This window comes from Crotalus tigris, unplaced genomic scaffold (genome assembly GCF_016545835.1).
Source record: "Crotalus tigris isolate CLP2741 ecotype Arizona unplaced genomic scaffold, ASM1654583v1 scf7180000019364.2947544272:3078424, whole genome shotgun sequence".
Classification (NCBI taxonomy): domain Eukaryota; kingdom Metazoa; phylum Chordata; class Lepidosauria; order Squamata; family Viperidae; genus Crotalus; species Crotalus tigris.
The window spans coordinates 528,041-546,682 of NW_024097500.1; the positions used below are offsets into that span (position 1 = coordinate 528,041).

Sequence of the window (18,642 nt, forward strand, 5' to 3'; positions counted from 1 at the left end):
ATGGAGGATCCACATTGGAAACCTTCCCGGAGGAGTCCTGAAGCCCGGAGACATCTTGGCTAGCCTTGAGCACCACCCAGCTCCCCCCTCACCCCATTTGGGTTCCCAGGGGATTGTGCCACACGTGAGCAGAGGGGAAGCCACGGAGGAGAGGGGAGGATTATTGTTTTGCACCAAGTTATATAACATCAGTCAAGAGGTAATTCAATCATCTTTACATAACTGTGATCTTGCAGTGGCCTGCTGACTTTGGGGCAGTTCCTCCAGAGGGGCCCTCGCAGGACGGCGGTTATGTAACTGAGGATGGAAGGGAAGGGACTCTGTGGATGTTCATTCTCCTGGCCACAAAGTGCCTCTTGGCACCCTACTTGTTCATCCTCCTTCACTTAAGAAGGAATGAACACGAGGCCGATGGCGACGCCACAAATGAAGCAATGCGACGGCTGAGCTCTGTGATCACCACAGGCAATCTTTGCCAATTGTGGCCTTGGTGCCAAGCCCAGCATGCCATTGGTGCAGGCCCAAAGAAAGTGCAAAGGTCCCGGCTCCTTTGGCATCCTGCCCGTTGGATCTCTCTGTGGGGAGAGCGATGGGGGGAGGGCTGATCCTAAGGAGCAAACAAGCAGTTAACTTGAAGGGAGAATCTGGGCCAAAGCACTGGCTCCTTGGTTTCTGAGATCTGGCAAGCCAGTGGAATTTGCAAGAGGGCCACCCCACCCCATCCCAATACTACTCTAGCTGAAGAAAGCTGATTGGCCAGGAGGCCAGCTCCACCCCATCCTCCTCCTGACTGTAATCTTTTCCAGGCAGGCAAATAGAGAAAACATTCATGCAAGTGCAGCCTCCCCTCCTTGCCCAGGGGCCTTCTGGGAAACAAAACCTTACCTGGATGTACCTTGCCTTGCAACACTTCCAAATTCCTTTTTTGTTTTTGTTTTTAACCCAAAGCAAACTGCATATTTTTTAATGTGCTCTATCAAAATTCTGGTAGTCACCATGGAAATTGTCTGCAATCCATCTGGTGCCCACAGGCATCACCTCAGGGAGCCCAGACCCCAACAAGACCCTTCCAAACTGCTCTCCCTTCTGGAAGTGTCACCTGGCCACCCATCTGACCCAAAAACCGTAGCATCCTCTCTTATTCTACTCTCTTGCAGTTTGGTGAAGGGGGAGGGGCTCTCCTGGGTAGTTCCTCGACTGAGTGACCCAAACTCATCAACCTCTGAAAGGCAGATCTACCCACGCCATTTGGCGCATCTAACTCCAGTTGCGGAAATTCTTGTCAGCGTCATGGTGGGAGGATGGCAAAGCTCTTCTCGCATTAGTCCAGAAGACCTCCAGAAGCCCTTCCCGCCCAGGAAGATGCCCCCTCCCTGCCTCCATCCCTGCCAGGTGCCCAACAAACGTGGCTTTGAAACCCAATCTTCCTTTCCTGCTCAGCTCCCGGGGTTCAGTGCCGGGAGAGGCAGATATATAGCAGCAGGTCCTGGGCCACCAGGTGCATTTCCCGCCTGGTCATCATGGAGCTCGGGGGTGCAGTGGGCATCTTCCTGGGCATCTGCTTCTCTTGCTTGCTGCTCATCTCTGCGTGGAAGCGGATGCACAAAGAAGGGAAGCTGCCCCCGGGACCCACCCCACTGCCCTTCCTTGGCAATATCCTGCAGGTGAAAACCAGCGAGCCCTTCAAGTCCTTCCTGGGGGTGAGTGGCCACCTCTTTGGTGCAAGAAGGAGCAGGGAGGAAGGCCGGGTGGAGATGATCAGGCTCATGGGGTGTCTGAGCAGAAGCTCCAGGTTGCCCAGAAGGGGGAATATTAAACTCTGCAAATAAACACCCCACCCGGTTCCTCAACTATCTCTAGGGGTCCATGAAAAAGGAGGAAGAGCTTTTCCCGAGCTTGGTTTGGCAGCACCACAGCCAACCGTGCTCTCGGGCTTGAAGGCGATGCCACCCCATTATTGGCCCTAGAGTAAGCAGGCTCCAGGGATAGGCAGCTCCCAGCCATGAACATGACACTAAAGGCTCATCAAGGCTGTTGGAATCCTTCATGGAGAGTAGATCAATCCAAATCCATTTTAAAGTCATCGAAGATACGGGTTTCACCGGACAATCCTGAAAAGAAAAACTGTTCTGCTTCTGGCCTAAATTTGCTGCCATGGCCCTGAGTGGAAGCTAGCAAAGAAGACTTTCATGCCCTTCCTTGGTCTTTCCTGCAGCTGAGAGAGAAATATGGCCCCGTGTTCACAGTCTATCTGGGCCCTCGGCGGGTGGTGGTTCTCTGTGGACACGACACAGTGAAGGAGGCCCTGGTGGACCAGGCTGAGGAATTCAGTGGCAGAGGGGAAATAGCCAGCATTGACCGGAACTTCAATGGTTTTGGTAAGTAGACCAGATCCAGGGCCTCTCCTCAAGAGAACCCAGGTTTTCTAGCAGAAGGGGGAACTGATGGGAGGTTGAGGGAACATCACGAGGGAATTCTCTCATCTTCTGCGTGGTTCATTGCTTCATTGCTTTCATGGAACTGAAGATGTTGCCTTCAAAGGAAACGTGGCCCCTTCCTTTCCAGGTGTTGCTTTAGCCAATGGGGAGCGTTGGAAGCAGCTCCGTCGCTTCTCCCTCACCACCTTGAGGAACTTTGGGATGGGCAAGCGGTCCATTGAGGAGAGGATCCAGGAGGAGGCCCAGTACTTGATGGAGGAAATCAGAAAAACCAAAGGTTGGTGATGACCAGATCCAGCAACCCCTGAATGGAGTTTGGGCTTCACGTACGTCCGGTTCAGGGAAAGCTGCACCCTCAAGTAGCCCTTTGTTTCCTGTCTCTCAGGTCAACTCTTCGACCCCACCTTCTTCCTGAGCCGCACGGTCTCCAACGTCATCAGCTCCGTCGTCTTTGGCAGCCGCTTTGACTACGAAGATAAAACCTTCCTCTCCTTGCTGCAGATGATCAACGAAAGTTTTATAGAGATGAGCACCCCTTTGGCACAGGTAGGGAGCAACCCTGGAGCAGACCTTGCTCCCATGTGCGTGGGTGTGGGTCAGAAGGTTCTTCCCAGTGGAGCCTCCCTTGCAGAACTGGGAACAGTCTTCTTCCTGGGACTCCGGAACTAGGTAGCTAGTCGGTCCAACAAACCAGCCGGGTTTCTCTCCTTTTCCTCCCAGCTCTATGATATGTATTCCTGCATCATGCAGTACCTGCCGGGACGACACAACCGCATTTATTACCTGGTTGAGGAGCTGAAGGACTTCATTGCCGAGAAGATCAAAACCAACCAGGCGACGCTTGACCCCAACAACCCTCGGGACTTCATTGATTGCTTCCTCATCCAGATGGAGAAGGTCCTGCCAGGAATTTCTCATCAGTAGAGAGAAGCACGGAAAGACCAGAGAGACTAGAAGAAGGGGCAGAGTGGGAGATGAATGCAAATCACCACTGGGGCTCATCCCACGAGACAACTCCATGAAGCAGTGGGAAACCACCTCAGGAGCCGGTTCTTCCTGCAGCACAGATGGTGGGCCTGTCTGGTGACAGTAGGAAGCCCCCCACCTTAGATTAGTCTTCCCCAGCCTGTTTCCCTCTGCTCCCCCAGTAGTTTTGGGGAGCCATTGCATTTCAGTTCCAGAATACCCAGCTAGTAAGTATGTGAGTGGCCTGCAAATGTGGACTTTCTGAATCCACGTTGCTTCTGACCCAGCTGCTCTACTCGCCATGCGTGCCATGTTGAGATAAACTGTTTCTTCCCTTGAAGGAAAAAGGAAACCTTTCCACTGAATTCAACCTGAAAAATTTGGTCCTCACCACCCTCAATTTGTTCTTTGCTGGGACAGAAACCGTGAGCTCCACCCTGAGATACGGACTCCTTTTCTTGATGAAATACCCAGAAGTGGAAGGTAGGGTGGCCAAAATCTGGGACAGTTTGCATGGACTTGACCAAGGGACTGCAGCTCCTTCCACACAGATTCCAGGAAGCCCCCCACCCCACCCCAGGTGGGAATCTCTGAATGGAGCACCGCCATTCACCCACATAGGCAGCTTACAGGAGACCCGTTCAAAGTGAAAGCACAGTGCCTGCAGCCAGCTACTTCATGGATTTAGAGCCTGGTGGGGTCTTCATGGAACAAATGAGACTTTCTTTTTTTTACAAAAGGAAGTTAATTAGTCAGTGTCAGGAAAGCTGTCCTGCATCAGACAAACAGAGGCCTGCCTTCCTCCCAGACCAGGGTCTGCATAAGCTCCGTTGGTCACCCCAACAGCAGGAATATTTCTGTGGGTATAGTGGGAACGTGGGTGGGTAAGCGGGGTATTTTTCATCAGGATGGCCCCAATGCAATAAAAGTGGGAAGGGGGCAGCGCGCCCCTTGGGCGAGTCTATTCCCAACTGACCTCTAATGACGTTTCTACCTTGGCTGTGAGAATGGGGGCAGTGGGGCTTTGAAAAGGGGGAGGGGATGGGAGCTGCTTTGGGCCCCTTCAGTTTCAGAGGCCTATCCAAGTTTGCTGTGCCTCCTGGCTGAGGGGCTCAAGGCAGTGGCCCCCACTGGGCTGAGAGGCCTGGACCACTCGTGGCTCCCCCAGAAGGTTTCCCTTGATGTTTTGGCAGAGAAGGTCCACAAGGAGATTGACCAGGTCATCGGCCCCAATCGCCTCCCTGCCACGGAAGACCGGCTGAAGATGCCCTACACCGATGCTGTAGTCCATGAGATCCAGAGGGTGACGGACATTGTCCCCATGGGAGTGCCCCACACGGTGATCCGGGACACTCAGTTCCGGGGGTATCTTCTGCCGAAGGTGAGGCTCCCCGGAGGAAGGGGGCGTGTGCAGTGATGATCTCAGCTATCCCTGGTGAATGGAGCCCCACTCTGGATTTGGGGTTTGTGTTTTTGCAGGGCACGGACGTCTTCCCCTTGCTTGGCTCAGCCTTACGGGACCCCAAATATTTCAGTGACCCAGAGAACTTCAACCCTGGGCACTTCCTGGATGAGAACGGCCGTTTTAAGAAGAATGAGGCTTTTGTACCATTCTCCTCCGGTAAGGCCCGGGGTTTAGGGCTTGCTCTTTTTCTCTTGGCTGTCCTTGCATTGGGGCACTGACCAGGGCAGTGCAAGGGGCAGCACAGGTGAGACTGAGAGGTGGAGCTGCCTGGAGGCCCAGAGCGGACCCTCCCAAAGAGCTGCTTCATCCATCTGAGTTGCAGTTTTACAGGCAGAGAGGAAGAAACACCTTCCGCCTCTGATGCCCATCGGCTCCCTTTGGAACTCCCTCCCCCCCCCCCCGGACTTGGAGGGGCAGTATGGGTGGCCTGGCCCCCTGGAAGCCCAAGACCTGCTCCAGGCTGGCCCTCTGACCCCTGGCCCGGCCCTCCCACTGGCTCTCTGGGCCAGCAAGATGGGGGATGGAGAGAGCGATGGCCTTGGCCTGAGCCCCCCCCCCATGATGAGACCCCTCTCTGCCTTCAGCCAAATTCCTCCTCATTCATCAAGTTACGGCCCTCCCCCTCCCCACCTGGGGTCCTTGCGAAGATCCCCATGGCCAAGGGAAGGGGGAAAGGTCTCCCGCTGTGGAGCCCGAGGCTGATTCCTTGTGGCAGAATCTCCGACCGACCGACTGATGTCCTCCGGCCCAGCTTTTCTTCTCTCTTCCAGGGAAACGCGTCTGCCTGGGGGAAGCCATGGCTCGGATGGAGCTCTTCCTCTACGTCACCACCATGCTGCAGAACTTCTCCCTGAAGTCCCCCCTGCACCCCAAGGACATTGATGTCTCCCCCAAAATGAGCGGCTTTGGGAACATCCCCCCCATCTACCAGCTGAGCATGCTGCCCCGCTGATCCCGGGCATCTGCTGCTTCTCTCCAGCTCTCCTCCTGATGCTGCTCTGTCCAAGCCCCACAGCCACCTCACCCGGGGAGCCATTTCCATCCAGCACGGCTCTTGTCCTGGGCGCCTCCCTGCCTTCTGCTGGGCTACTTGAACCAGATCCTTGGCTCTGGGATCTGCTGGGTCAGATGGATCCCTCCCTCCCCTGTTCTTTTCTTGATCTTAATCAGGGGGCACAAGGAGGGCGTCTGTGGAGGAACCGATGGCACCCCAATTCTGCCCTGGGGAAAGGGGTTCATCTCAGTCAGCTGGCATCCTGTTCTATCCCAGCCCTGACCAACTGCTTGGACCTTCAGCTGGGAGGTCTGGCCTCTGCCCTTCTCTCTGTCCAGCTGGTGCCTGGTCCAGGGTTGCTGCACCCACATCCCACCTAAGACCTTCTCCCAACCAGCAGTGGTAACTGGATGGGACATAGATTTGGAGCAGAGCATGATAAATTCAGTTCCTGGAGAGTTGAAGTCAGACCAGTCTGGAAGTATTAAAAAATGTCACAAAACTTACATATTTCTTCTGTCTCTGTTTGGCTCTTTAGTTGGAGATTTCCTCTTGTGCTTCAGCCTTCCAAAGCCCCTTCACAGCCTAAAGAGAGAGTCTGCAAGCCCCCAGCTGCAGAACATGTACATTTATACTCGGGGTGATTCCGGAGAGGGACCCCTAGTCTTCTTCCCACAAGCATTTAACCCAGTTAGAAATCTCACTGACTTTTAAAAGTGAAATAAAACATCTCTTTAGGTATTGGAGGAGTGTGTGAAACTGCAGAAACAGAGGCTGCTGCAGCCAATCTTCCAAAGTGGAATTTATTTCAAAAATCCTGTTTTAATTTCCTATGAATATTATTTTTATTGTAAATATTGTGAAGACATAGAGAGTATGGATGAAGTGTTACGGGGATTAGGACATATATGTGGTGTATACACCTAGGGCTTCGATAGGTATACCCCACTGCCTCTGCTTGGGTCAGCGTCAGCCCAGGAGAGCAATTCCCACAGGGAAACTGTAAGGGGTCCTCTTGGACCCCTCAAAACACAGCGAAGCCACAGCAGAATCCACAGAACATCTGGTGACCAGCAGAAGCCTCTACTTAGGACTGGCTTAGCTGGACCAGCCCCTCTTCCTTTGCCCGGAAGCCCCTCCTCCCTCACTGCAGGCAGAGCAGTGGGGGCCGTCTTGACATTGCTGTAGCGCTGGGGTGTGACAGAGAGAAACCTTAGGGCAGCAGATGCAAAGAATGGCCTGCCCAGGCCTTTGGCTGGTGCAGCGATGGGGTGTATGTGGGGGGGTGGGAAGGAATTGCAAAAACCTTCGGATCTGCTCCAGCCAATTCCGGCCTGGGAGAATCCCCCAGGAGCAGCCATGTGCCCTAAGGAGATCCAGAGGGGATTCCAGAGAAGATTCCAGAGGGCAGAGGGGCAGAAGGGGGCACAAGCATTGCCCGCCCATCATTAGGGCATCTCTTGGTTCCTTTCAATCCCCTCCTTCCAAGCATATGGAAGTGAAACCCTGGCTCCATTGCCCGCAGCCCTTAGTGACCCCCCCCCCAAGGCATTGGTTTCTGCCCAGGATGGGTGAAGCAAACGCCACTGCCTTTCTTCCCCACCCCCCCCCCCAAAACATTAAATTGCATCATCTGTGCAATAACTATGTGATGGAGGTCACTATAGTGGCTCTTTGATTACTGAGGTTTGTGCAGCTCTTGCCTTGGAAGAAAAAGTGAGGTAATTAAACCGCAAAACTATTGTTGAACCAAAGCCTCCCTTCTTTGGCCCCTGAGCAGCATCTGACTCCAATTGGAAAATATTTGCACAATAGGCAGGTTGCCCGGCTTGGAAGGGACCCGGGCTGTTGCACAACCTGGATGATGAGGTGGGCGTTGCATTTCTTTCCAGATCCTATATTAGATCCCGGAAGAGCCAGGCTGACACTTTCTCCACAGCAGCACCTGGCAAGTGCTGGAGCTGCTCGTCCCCATGGATCTCCTGGGAGCAGGGACCCTCTTCCTGGCCATCTCCCTGGCCGGCCTCCTGCTCCTCTCCTCTTGGCAGCAAATGAGTCGAAGGGGCAAGATGCCCCCTGGACCCACGCCCCTCCCCCTGATTGGGAACCTGCTCTGGGTAGACCGAAACAACCTGCCCAATTCACTCATCAAGGTAAGCCCCTCCCTCCCTCCCTCTCCGCCCACACCCCCTGCCCTTCCGCCTGCTCCTTCCTGCCTTCCCCACGACCAGCTCAAGTGGCCCTTGCTGGCTTTGGACTGCCAGCCTCGAAGGCCAGCTGACTGGGGGAGCCCAAATCTTGAGTGGGACTTTCCCTGCCCCCTTAAGATGGAAGAAGAGGAATCAGATTGCTTGGGTGGTTGATCAGAGGCCATCAAGCCCTTCTTGACTCCTAGTTGCCCAGCAGGCAGGTATTCCCCAGGGAGAGCAGCCCAGCTTTAGAAAAAGAGAGATAGCAGTCCAGGAAGAGAAGACCCTGTATATTCTAAAGCTTAATTTTAATAAAAATAAACCTTCCATAATTGCTACAGCCCTCGAGTCTCCTTTTCTGTCGGATTCCTTTTCAGGAACCAGGCAGGTAGGAAATTGGGAGCACTGGGGAGCAGAATTTGGGGGAATTGTGTAAAAAGAGCTCCTGAGGCGGAGGGGTCTCTTAGCCAGGAATGATAACCTCAACCTATTGTGGGGCAAACAGCCCTCTTCCCCAGCATCTGTGGGTCCTGAGGATTGACCCTCTGCTGTCTTATAAACCTATTGATGATGAACAGCTTGTCCAGAGAACTGGAGTCCAATGATGCTTTCTTGAGGAGAGGGGCACCAAGGCCTCTTTGAATGGTGCCAGAAACACCGTCTCTTGCATCGATGCATTACTTACTGCTTGGACCCACCTGCAGGTCAGCATCCTGGAGGCTTTCACCAACCAGGAGGGACAAGTTTCTAATAAGCTGCCTTAAGAGCCCAAAGGATCCTGTCCACTTCCTCAGGATCAACAGGGTCAAACCATTCCCAGATAATCTGGAAAGTCCATTCTTGGGTATCTCCAGTGGACCTGTTGCATGCCAGGACTCAAACTGACACCTGCTCCGAGCAATATCCTGGCTCCTTTCCGTCACCCTCTTCCAAGGTCTCCAGTCTCTCCTTCCCCCTGGGAGAGCAACAGCCTGACCCCCATTGGCCATGGCTCCTACTGAATCCCTCCCCTGCAGAGGCCAATGGCCATTCCCACCTGCATTTCTGAGCTGCAGGTTCTCTGCTGAATCTGTAAAAGCACTTTGGAGTTGACCCAAAGTTCAATGTATGAACGTTCCTTGGCTAGCATATTCACGGTCCCTCTGCAGCCCCTCACCCCATCCAACCTGGCATCAGGTTGTGCAACAGCCCAGGTCCCTTCCAAGCCAGAAGGGACCTGGGCTGTTGCACAACCTGGATGATGAGGTGGGTGTTGCATTTATTTCCGGATCCTATATTAGGTCCCCGGAGAGCCAGGCTGACCCTCTCTCCACAGCAGCACCTGGCAAGTGCTGGATCTGCCCGTCCCCATGGATCTCCTGGGAGCAGGGACCCTCTTCCTGGCCATCTCCCTGGCTGGCCTCCTGCTCCTCTCCTCTTGGCAGCAAATGAGCCGAAGGGGCAAGATGCCCCCTGGACCCATGCCCCTCCCCCTGATTGGGAACCTGCTCTGGGTAGACCGAAACAACCTGCCCAATTCACTCATCAAGGTAAGCCCCCCCCACACCCTCCGCCCTCGCCCCCTGCCCTTCCGCCTGCTCCTTCCTGCCTTCCCCACGACCAGCTCAAGTGGGCCTTGCTGACTTTGGACTGCCAGCCTCAAAGGCCAGCTGGCTCAGTGAGCCCAGGAGCCCAAAGCTTGAGTGGGACTCTCCCTGCCCCCCTCTTCAGAAGGACCTAGGATGGAAGAAGAGGAATCGGATTGCTTGGGTGGTTGACCGCAGCTGGGGTTCGGTTGGTTTTCCAGTCAGGGTGCAGGAGCGGCATTCGGCAGTGCAATGCCCTTCCTTACCACATTTGAAACACCCAGTGGTTCTTTCGGAGGTTGATGGTTGCTTTGCTGACTCGTGGGTCAGCTCCTGTGGCGATTTCCCCCACGGTCTTCCTCCTCTGCGATGCCTCTTGGCTAAGTCGATCTTGGCTTCCTCAGGTAGGACGTAGCAATCTTGCAGCCGGTGATGATCTCCCCGAGGGAGGCAGGCATCGTAGAGGTCATAGTTTAAACCGTCTTTGAAATGGCTAAGCAGGATGTCCTCCGGCCAGTCCGGTTTGCTGGCCAGGATTCAGAATTCTTCGGTGTATTCCGCCACTGGCCATCTGCCTTGCTTCCCTGTCTTTATCTGCTCTTGGCCTTTCCAGTTGGCCAATGGATCTTCGAACCTGCGCCTGAGGGAGACCATGAATTGGTTGAAATTCAGTAGCTCCAGGGCGTCAGTGTCGTGGAGGTCTACGACCCAGTCCACTGCGATGCCATCCAAGGCGGCTTGCACCATGCGGACTCTGGCACGGTCAGTGGGGATGTCCCGGCCGTACTCCTCCATATAGTTTAGTACCTGGGTTAGGAAGAATCCCAGGTGCAGTGGCTCCCCACGGAACTTCACATTGAGTGGAGGGAACTTCTGGATGGACTGTTGTCTCTTCTTCCATTTGTGTTGTCTCCCCTCTCTGTCTGTGGTTTCCATGTGACGAGGGGTGACTGCTGCAGTGGTGACCGCGGTGGGTTTGGTGGTTCTGTCGGATGGGTCTGGAACTTTGGGTTCAGGCTCCTCTTCATTTCCTCTCCTGCCGGATCCCAGGCAGATGGTGCTTCGGTAGGATTCGGCTCTCTCCTCCTTCATGGAGTCGAGGGCTACCTTCATCATGCCGATTGCCTGTTCCAGCAACCGACTGGAATGCCCCGGGCGATCCTCCTCCTCCTCGCTGAGATGGAGAGACCTTTCCATCTCCTCCCTCCAGTCGGGTTGATGACTGCCCTGTCTGAGCGTCACCTTCCTGGACTTCTTCCCCCAGTCGTCCTTCTTCCCAACGCCCATCGACCACCTAGGCTTGTGGTGGCGTTCTGTCAGCACCTCCTCTTCAGAAGAGCTTGAGGGGATTGTGGGAAAGAGCAGATAACGCCCCAAGTGTCTCAAGGTTGCAGCGATGTTTCCTCAGCTCTTCACACCTTCCCTTCCAAAACGGAGATAAACCAGTTGCTGGAAGCACATTCCTTTCTCCCCCCCCCCCTTCTAGCTGACATCAAGAGGAAAGATAGTTCACAGAGGAAATATGCAGAATCACTGTTATAGTGTAGCGATAGAGGAAAACAGAACAATAATCCACAGTGCTTTTCCCCCCCTCCCCTCCAGGAGCATGGCAGAACCCAGAATACAGAGAAAGTAGAATTTGAGTTAGAAAAGAGTCCTTTTAGAACAGGGGTAGTCAACCTTGGACTTCAACTCCCAGAATTCCTGAGCCAGCAAAGCTCATCTAACCCCCTCCCAGAGAGGGGCAAAATAGCCCTCCTCCCCAGCTCCCCAGAGAGCTCCCCTGCTGTTGAATAAACATAACCTGTGGCAGGAACCCCACCCCATGGATTTCCCCACTGAGATCATCTCTGCCCAGCAGCTTCTGCCCAGGGTCATAGCTGGTCAGCTGGGGGAGGATACTCCTGAGGACCAATTGAGTTCTGCCAGTCAGTTCTCTCCCCTTCGCTTTCCCTGTTTGTCTGGCAGCTGAGCAAAAAGTACGGGCCTGTCTACACGCTCCATCTGGGTCCCCGGCGCATTGTGGTGCTAAGTGGCTACGAGGCCATTAAGGAGGCCCTGGTGGACCAGGGGAACGAATTCCGGGACCGGGGGCATCATGGCACCTTTGACTGGATCTTCCGGGGTCAAGGTACTTTCCAGATTTGGTGATGGTTGACCTCAAGGGAGCTGTGGGGGAAGCTGTATTTGATGTCCCCTGCACTGAGAAGAAGACCTGGACCGTCCCTATTGTTCCAGGATGGTTGTTCCTACCCTAAGCCAATTTTCAAGATCCCTGGAGAGCCCCCCCCCTCGTTCCCTGTCCTCTGTTCTAAGAAAGGGCTCGGAAAGACAGTCTCTACCTTCCATTTGAGTGCTGGGAGGTTTTCTTTGGGTCTCAACACCCCTTTCCCCCTTGTGCTCTTTTGTTCTGCAGGAGTTGCCTTCAGCAATGGGGAAAAGGCCAAACAACAAAGACGGTTCTCCATCACAACTCTGCGGAATTTCGGGGTGGGAAAGAGATCCATTGAAGAGCGGATCCTGGAGGAAGCTCACTTCCTGCTGGAAGCCCTGAGGAGCACAAAAGGCAGGTGGTTCTGGAGCCCCCTGAAGTGGGGCCAGGGAGCAAATCATGGGGGGTTGGGGAAGAAGGAAAATGGAGCACGCCTGGTCAGCGAAGCCCAAATATCCACATGGGGAACTGGCTTAAACCATCCAACACCAAGACCACCAAGGGAAGACTTCCCTTCCTGCCCCCTACCCCCCAGCACCCTCTCTGCATGGCTCCAGATTGAGGCTGGCCCAGTTGAAAGAGGCATCCGTGCTTTCCTGACCAGTCCGAGGAGATCTGCAACCAGAGCCTGTTTAGCCAGGGCGGTTTTGTTTTTTTCCTTCATGGGGGGATGAGGGGACCCTGAGAGAGCTTTGGGTCTAAAAGGGCCTCTGTCCCCCCAGGAGCCCCCTTTGACCCCACCTACTTCCTGAGTCGCTCCGTGTCCAACGTCATCAGCTCCATCGCCTTTGGCAACCGCTTTGACTACGAAGACCCGGAGTTCCTCTCTTTGCTGACTGGAATACTGGAAACTTTCCGCTTCAGCTCCTCAGCTCAGGGACAGGTACCTCCCCCCTTCTGCTGCTCCTCGGTGGGGAAGGCATCTCTGTTAGGTCAAGGCTCTGAATCTCAAGGCACTGCAGTGGATGGGGGTGAGAAGGAGGACCATCTTCTGCAGACCTGAAGGAGCAACTGTCTTGGGGAAAGAAGGAAGGGCCAGGGGCCCACAGATCTCCTGGGACCTTTCATCTCCCCCTCCCAGGCCTTGCCCACCCCCATCCCACCCCAACTCCACTTGCCAGGGCCTTCTTCTACCAGTAAATCCTTCCTTTCCTCCCTTCTCCAACCTGCCACCCAACCTGCAGCTCTTGGACATCTTCTTTGGAATCGTGCAACACCTCCCTGGCTCACAGCAAAAGTCTTTCAAGATGTTTTCGGAACTGAAGGAATTTGTGGCCAAGAAGGCAAAAGCCCACCAAGAGACCCTGGACCCCAACTCCCCACGGGATTTCATTGACTGCTTCCTGGTGAAAACGCTGCAGGTAGAAGGGAGGACATCTTGGCTGGCTGATGGGCTGAGTCTCACACACACAGAAATACAGACCAAGTTGAACATGCATCCCATTGTTGCTGGAATACCTGATATGTATGCTGCAGTTAGGTCTATAAACAGGGCTGTGGTTTTGAGGCCCCATTGGAATCCTGCTGCCACATAGCTGGAGTCAAAAGAGTGACTGGGCAGTAAATCATAAACTGTAAATCACATTGTGACCAGCTGTAAGCTGAGGGCATATACCGGTATTTGAACATACAGCTTTTTATCATTTATATTTTATTGTGTTTTGCTAATCTAGGTAAAATATTGCTAGTCCAAGAATGATATGCAATATACTAAATAAATAAACCCATTCAAATGGGACCATATACAAACCTTTGGCAGATTCTCCATCCAAGAGTCTCTTGAAAGGAACTGCCCCAAATTCCTGCCCTACAAGAGCCCAAACTAGTGAATGAGAGTGTAACCAAGGTCTGGTCCACGGTTCAAGTCAACAAAAGTCCAGTGTTGGCAGCAAAGTCAGCCTCGTCGAGGTTGAGGGTGTCCAAACTTCTAGAGGAGCTCGGACATCAGCAAATTAGGAAATCTGTGGAATACCTGGAGCTCCACATCTCTCCATCAGTGTATCTCAGGCCATTTAGAAGTTGATGTAAGAACTGGGCTACTCAGTTTGGACTCTTACTCCCTAGTAGATCTTCAGTCAAGATGATGGCTCTTTTGGCGGAGAGATGGGGAGGAGTTTTAATCCTGGTGGACAATAGGCTGAACTAGCGAGATAAACTTGATTAAAAAAAATCCCTTTTCTCCCATCAAGGAAGAAAAAAACCCTGACTCTTTCTTCTCCATGGAGGAACTGGTCGCAACCACACTTGCTGTCTTTATTGGTGGTACCGAAACGGTCAGCACCACTTTGCGTTATGGGTTCCTGATGCTGCTGAAGTACCCAGAGGTGGAAGGTAATTTCCATGGCAACAGAGGAGTAAAAACCACCTGCTAGGGAGGAGGGCAACGGTTGGAACAGGAGCAGTTGAGACCTCCAAGGCCCAAGTCTTTCTTCTCCCAAGTAGCAGTTGAGGAATTTGTTGGTGTTCTATCACCTTTTCTTTATGGATAGGTGGAACTGAGAAGGATTGGACAAAGCTGAGCATGGAATCTGGGATTTTCTGCTCCTCATCCATTACCTTAATCACTACTCAAGAAGTTCCCCAAAGATAGTTGTGCATACTCAACTTACATCTTTTCCATGTTCTTCATCTCCCCATAACACACTGCTTGTTCAGGCAATTCTTACCACTAGTTTTTCATAAGAACCAAGTTTGTGAAATTCAGACCTGTTACATGGTTTCTTCATGCTAGGTGGCGTTCTTCTGTCCTCAAAAAGCTAGTGATGTCCCCAGACCACAACTGGAGGGCCAGAAGTGGACCTCCTTGGGTTCAGGTCACTCTCTTTCTGTGTAGGTGGGATTGATAAAGAGGAGATAAAGACATCAAGGGAAGTTCTCCAGCTGAGGGTGGAATCTGGCCTTTCCTGGTCCTGATCCATCATCTTAATCACTACTACATATCAAGAAGTCCCCCCAGATAGTTGTCCATTCTCAACTCACATCCCTTTCCCTTTTCTTCTCTCCATAACACACTCCTTGTTGAGCAATTCTTACCACTAGTTTTTCCTAAGAATGAATATGTGAGAAATTCAGATCTGTTGCATGGTCTCCTGCATAGTAGAGTCCCCAGATCAGAATTAGAAGGGCAGAAGTGGACCTCCTCTGGCTCTTAGTCACCCTCTTTCTGATCTCTCCCCAGAGAAGATCCACGAGGAGATTGACCGCGTCATTGGTGTCAATAGGACTCCCACCATGGAGGACCGGCTGCAGATGCCCTACACGGAAGCTGTGATTCATGAGATACAGAGATTTGGGGACCTATTACCCATGGCCCTGCCACGACGTGTCACCCAAGATGTCCAGTTAAGAGGATACACAATTCCCAAGGTATTGGGGAGGGAAATATCTCTGCTCTCACCTTTCAGCTATAATTCCAGGGTTTTCATCAACGGTAGCTGTCTTCCACGAGTTGGATGAAGCCTCCCATCATCCTCAGCCAGAGTAATTGATGCTTCCTTTATTTCCTGCCCTCAGGGGACAGAGGTATTCCCCATGTTGGGAACAGCGATGAGAGACCCCAAACATTTTGCAAGACCTGAGGAGTTTGACCCCCAACACTTCCTGGATGAGAAGGGGCAGTTCAAGAAGAAGGAGGCTTTCATACCCTTCTCTACTGGTGAGCCCCCTCCCCATTTCTTATGGCAGAAAGTCATTTATTTCTTTATTTATGAGACTTATATACCGCTTTAAGTGCAAGCACTCTCTAAGCGGTGTACACCAGTAAGCAATGTATGTATATATATATATATATATATATATATATATATATATATATATATATATATTACATTGCCCCCAACAATCTGGGTCCTCATTTTACCTACCCCTGAAGGATGGAAGGCTGAGTCAACCTTGAGCCAGTGAGATTTGAACCGCTGACCTGCTGACCACAGTCAGCTAAAGTGGCCTGCAGTACTGCACTCTAACTGCTGCGCCACCTCGGCTCTTCTGACAACCCTGTATAGAACTCCCCCCCAAGGTCACACCTGTTCCCTCCTTGCCCCTCCCTGGTATGTAGAGATGATCCAGAAACTCCATCCTGGCTCATCCCTCTGGGACAGTTGCGAGTTTGATCCACAAAGCACAAATTTGGAAGAGATGCTGAGCCCACAGAAGGGACCCCCAAGTCCTCCATTGCATCTGCAGAATATGGATGCTCTCAGACCCCCGTTGGGGAGGCAGCCAGGGGGTCCTCCTGCCCACTGGCCTCTCTACTCTGGTCTTTTGCAGGAAATCGTTACTGCTTCGGAGAACATCTGGCCCGTGCTGAGCTTTTCCTCTTCCTCACCAGCATCCTGCAGCATTTCCACTTCAAATCAGCTGTGCCCCCTGAAGACATCGACCTCTCCCCAATGTTGTTGGGGTTCGCCACTATCCCACAGACCTATGAGATCTCAGTCATCCCCCGCTGAGTGAGGGGCCCAAAATGCCTTTCCAGATTGCCCCCTGCCTCACCAATTCATTCCTAGCAACCTTCTAGGTGGAGGAGATGCCCTCTAAGGACATGGCTTTCTTGCTGAGGGCACCACAGCTCATCTCCAGAAAGCCTGGCACCTAGAGCCACCTCACACCCTGCATTTTGTTCTGGTTCCTGCTCCTGTACCCCAACCTTTGTGCCCTTTCCTCCAGCAACCACAGGGAGGATGGCATCAGGTGTGGGGGGGAGTTCAGCTATGGTGCTCTGCTCCTCTCCCCCCTTCTCACCACACTCTGAAGGTACTCTGCATGCTGATGGGGCTGTTCAAGCTAGAAATATTCACCATTAAAACCCAGGACTGCAGGAGAAGTCTAGCTGAGCTGGGAAAAGATTCTGGGATGCCCACATCAGTTTGGGCAGGCTGATAGCTCAGGCAGGCAAAGGGGCAGCAGACAGTCTAGTTCGATCCTGCCTCTCTCCTTTGAAGTTGCCAACACAGGCAGGTTTCTGTCCTGAAAAGTCTCCTCTGTATGTTGACCTGTTTTGTGTACCAATAAACATTCTTTGCCAACCTAAAATGGAAGTGGAGGCGAAATTGAAGGGTCCTGTGCCAGCAGGTGGGCCTGGAGCTTGAGGCTGGTGCCTATGATGCCAAGAGTTGGCCCACCCCTTCCCCGTCCATCCTGAGCAGAATTTCAGGTCCTGCAGCCATGTTTCATCCAGAACTCCTCTGGGCTGCCCCGAAACATCTGGCACTGGGGATCCCCCAACACTGCACTTCTAGTGGAAACTGGGACCACCAGTGGATGCTTTGCAACCACACAAAGAAGGGTGGGAACTTCTCTTCTGTTCCAAACCCTGCTGAGATCTTTCTTGTACCTCCATCACTCACATCATCTCCCTTTCCTGCCCCTCCAGTGTCCTTCAAGGGCTCCACTGAGGTCTCCCTTCACCCTGGGCAGCAGCAAATGGCCAACAAAGGGACCTGGCCAAGGGCGGTTGAAAGGGACAGGTGGAGTCCTGTTAGGAGTAAGGTGGGGATCCCCCTGACAGTAGTCACCTGTGATTCAGAAACTTTAACCAGAATTCCCAGGACTGGCCAGGAATATTGGCAGGGTGTACAACTGTTGCCTAGAGCCACACTGGCTGTGATTTGGCTGCCCCTGATGTGTGAAAGGTTCACCCTTAAGAATTCTTTTCAGACTAGGTGGGAAAGAGCAGCTGGAATTCTTTTGCAATGAGGGTCTGCTTGCACTGCTCTCTTTGAAGCTTGTCCACAATAAGCAAAGACTTCCTATTGGCTTCGGACACTCTTTTGTCTTCTTTGGCCTCTCCCACCCGTCCCCACCTCAGAGGAGAGGCTGCTCCCTTGCGGGCTTTCTCAGGGGCTGCCGTGGCTTCCTCTGTTGGTCAATGGTGGCCTTGGACCTTGAGCACAGAGGAGCTTCTTCACCAGACACGGAAGAGATTGCAGGGTCTCAGGTGGGCAAAGAAGCTGCTGTGCCAAGGATGGCCACCCAACCTCCTCCCACCTGGCCCAAGGGAGCAGGAGGTCAACTGAGCCCCGAAGGAGGAGGGCCATTGGGGGAAAGAGAAGCGGCTGTCCTGCCGAAACTCTCTGGCTTCCTCACCTGTCCTGCCCACCTGGAGAAACCAAGTCCCCTTTTGTGTCCCCTCCCTCCTTGTCCCAGGCAGGGCAGTGGGGGGCATCCTAACTTGTTTCCAGGCCCTGTCAGCAGCAGCACAGGGGTCTGTGAGAGATAATCCTTGTGTCAGGATTCCGATAGATGAGAGTGGTGAAAACAGAACACCAAGGCAAGAGGTTTCCTTAAATAACATATTTATTGGCTACATAATATCCACGATCAAAAGTGATACCAAGACTGAAGTTCCCTCCCAAAGGACTTGAACTTCCCACCCCAGTAATATGTCATTCATCACATTCCCCAATAAACTACTTTGGTGGGCTTTCTAACAAAAGCTCAGCCCGCCAAAAACCCAGCAGCAATGACCTTGGTTCCCACAGGACAATTTATTGTTTTGTCTAACGTTAAAAGCACACATTCCCTCCCCTTCAACTGTGGCAACCAAAAATGAAGTTGCAGTGTTGACACCTTGCTGCAGCAGGTACAAAGAGGCACCTGCTCAAGTCTTTGGCCAGTCTAGCAGTCAGGGGAGGGCAGGAATTGCAGAAACTTTGGATCAGCCGATTGCCCCCTGGGAGAATCGCACAGAAGCAGCCGGGTGCTTGAGGAAATCTCAAGGGACTTCCAAAGAGGCATCCTTTTCTGCTTGTCTCATCACCTGCACTCATCGCCTATGGAGGGCAGAGGGGCAGAAGGGGGCATGGACATTGC

At 52.9% G+C, this 18,642-nt stretch overlaps 2 protein-coding genes across 5 annotated transcripts; both read left to right on the forward strand.

The window, feature by feature from the left end:
• Positions 1-1,486: 1,486 nt before the first annotated feature.
• On the forward strand, positions 1,487-6,369 carry LOC120316366 (cytochrome P450 2G1-like). Of its 2 annotated transcripts, none has more exons than XM_039361869.1 (9): positions 1,487-1,664; positions 2,216-2,378; positions 2,566-2,715; positions 2,824-2,984; positions 3,159-3,335; positions 3,746-3,887; positions 4,598-4,785; positions 4,884-5,025; positions 5,640-6,369. In XM_039361869.1, the coding sequence occupies exons 1-9, from the start codon at positions 1,521-1,523 to the stop codon at positions 5,819-5,821; spliced, it is 1,449 nt and encodes a 482-aa protein (XP_039217803.1). In that variant the 5' UTR covers positions 1,487-1,520; the 3' UTR covers positions 5,822-6,369. The 2 variants fall into 2 exon arrangements, with proteins under 2 accessions (XP_039217803.1, XP_039217802.1); XM_039361868.1 differs by having other exon boundaries at positions 1,488-1,700.
• A 1,416-nt stretch (positions 6,370-7,785) lies between these two features.
• LOC120316367 (cytochrome P450 2A13-like) lies at positions 7,786-16,863 on the forward strand. Of its 3 annotated transcripts, none has more exons than XM_039361871.1 (9): positions 7,786-8,016; positions 11,586-11,748; positions 12,034-12,183; positions 12,552-12,712; positions 13,014-13,190; positions 14,019-14,160; positions 15,008-15,195; positions 15,343-15,484; positions 16,099-16,280. In XM_039361871.1, exons 1-9 carry the CDS (start codon positions 7,837-7,839, stop codon positions 16,278-16,280), a joined length of 1,485 nt encoding a protein of 494 aa, XP_039217805.1. In that variant the 5' UTR covers positions 7,786-7,836. The 3 variants fall into 3 exon arrangements, with proteins under 3 accessions (XP_039217805.1, XP_039217806.1, XP_039217804.1); XM_039361870.1 differs by lacking the exon at positions 7,786-8,016 and adding an exon at positions 9,351-9,581 and having other exon boundaries at positions 16,099-16,863; XM_039361872.1 differs by lacking the exons at positions 7,786-8,016; positions 11,586-11,748 and adding an exon at positions 9,288-9,581 and having other exon boundaries at positions 16,099-16,863.
• The last annotated feature ends 1,779 nt before the right edge of the window (positions 16,864-18,642 follow it).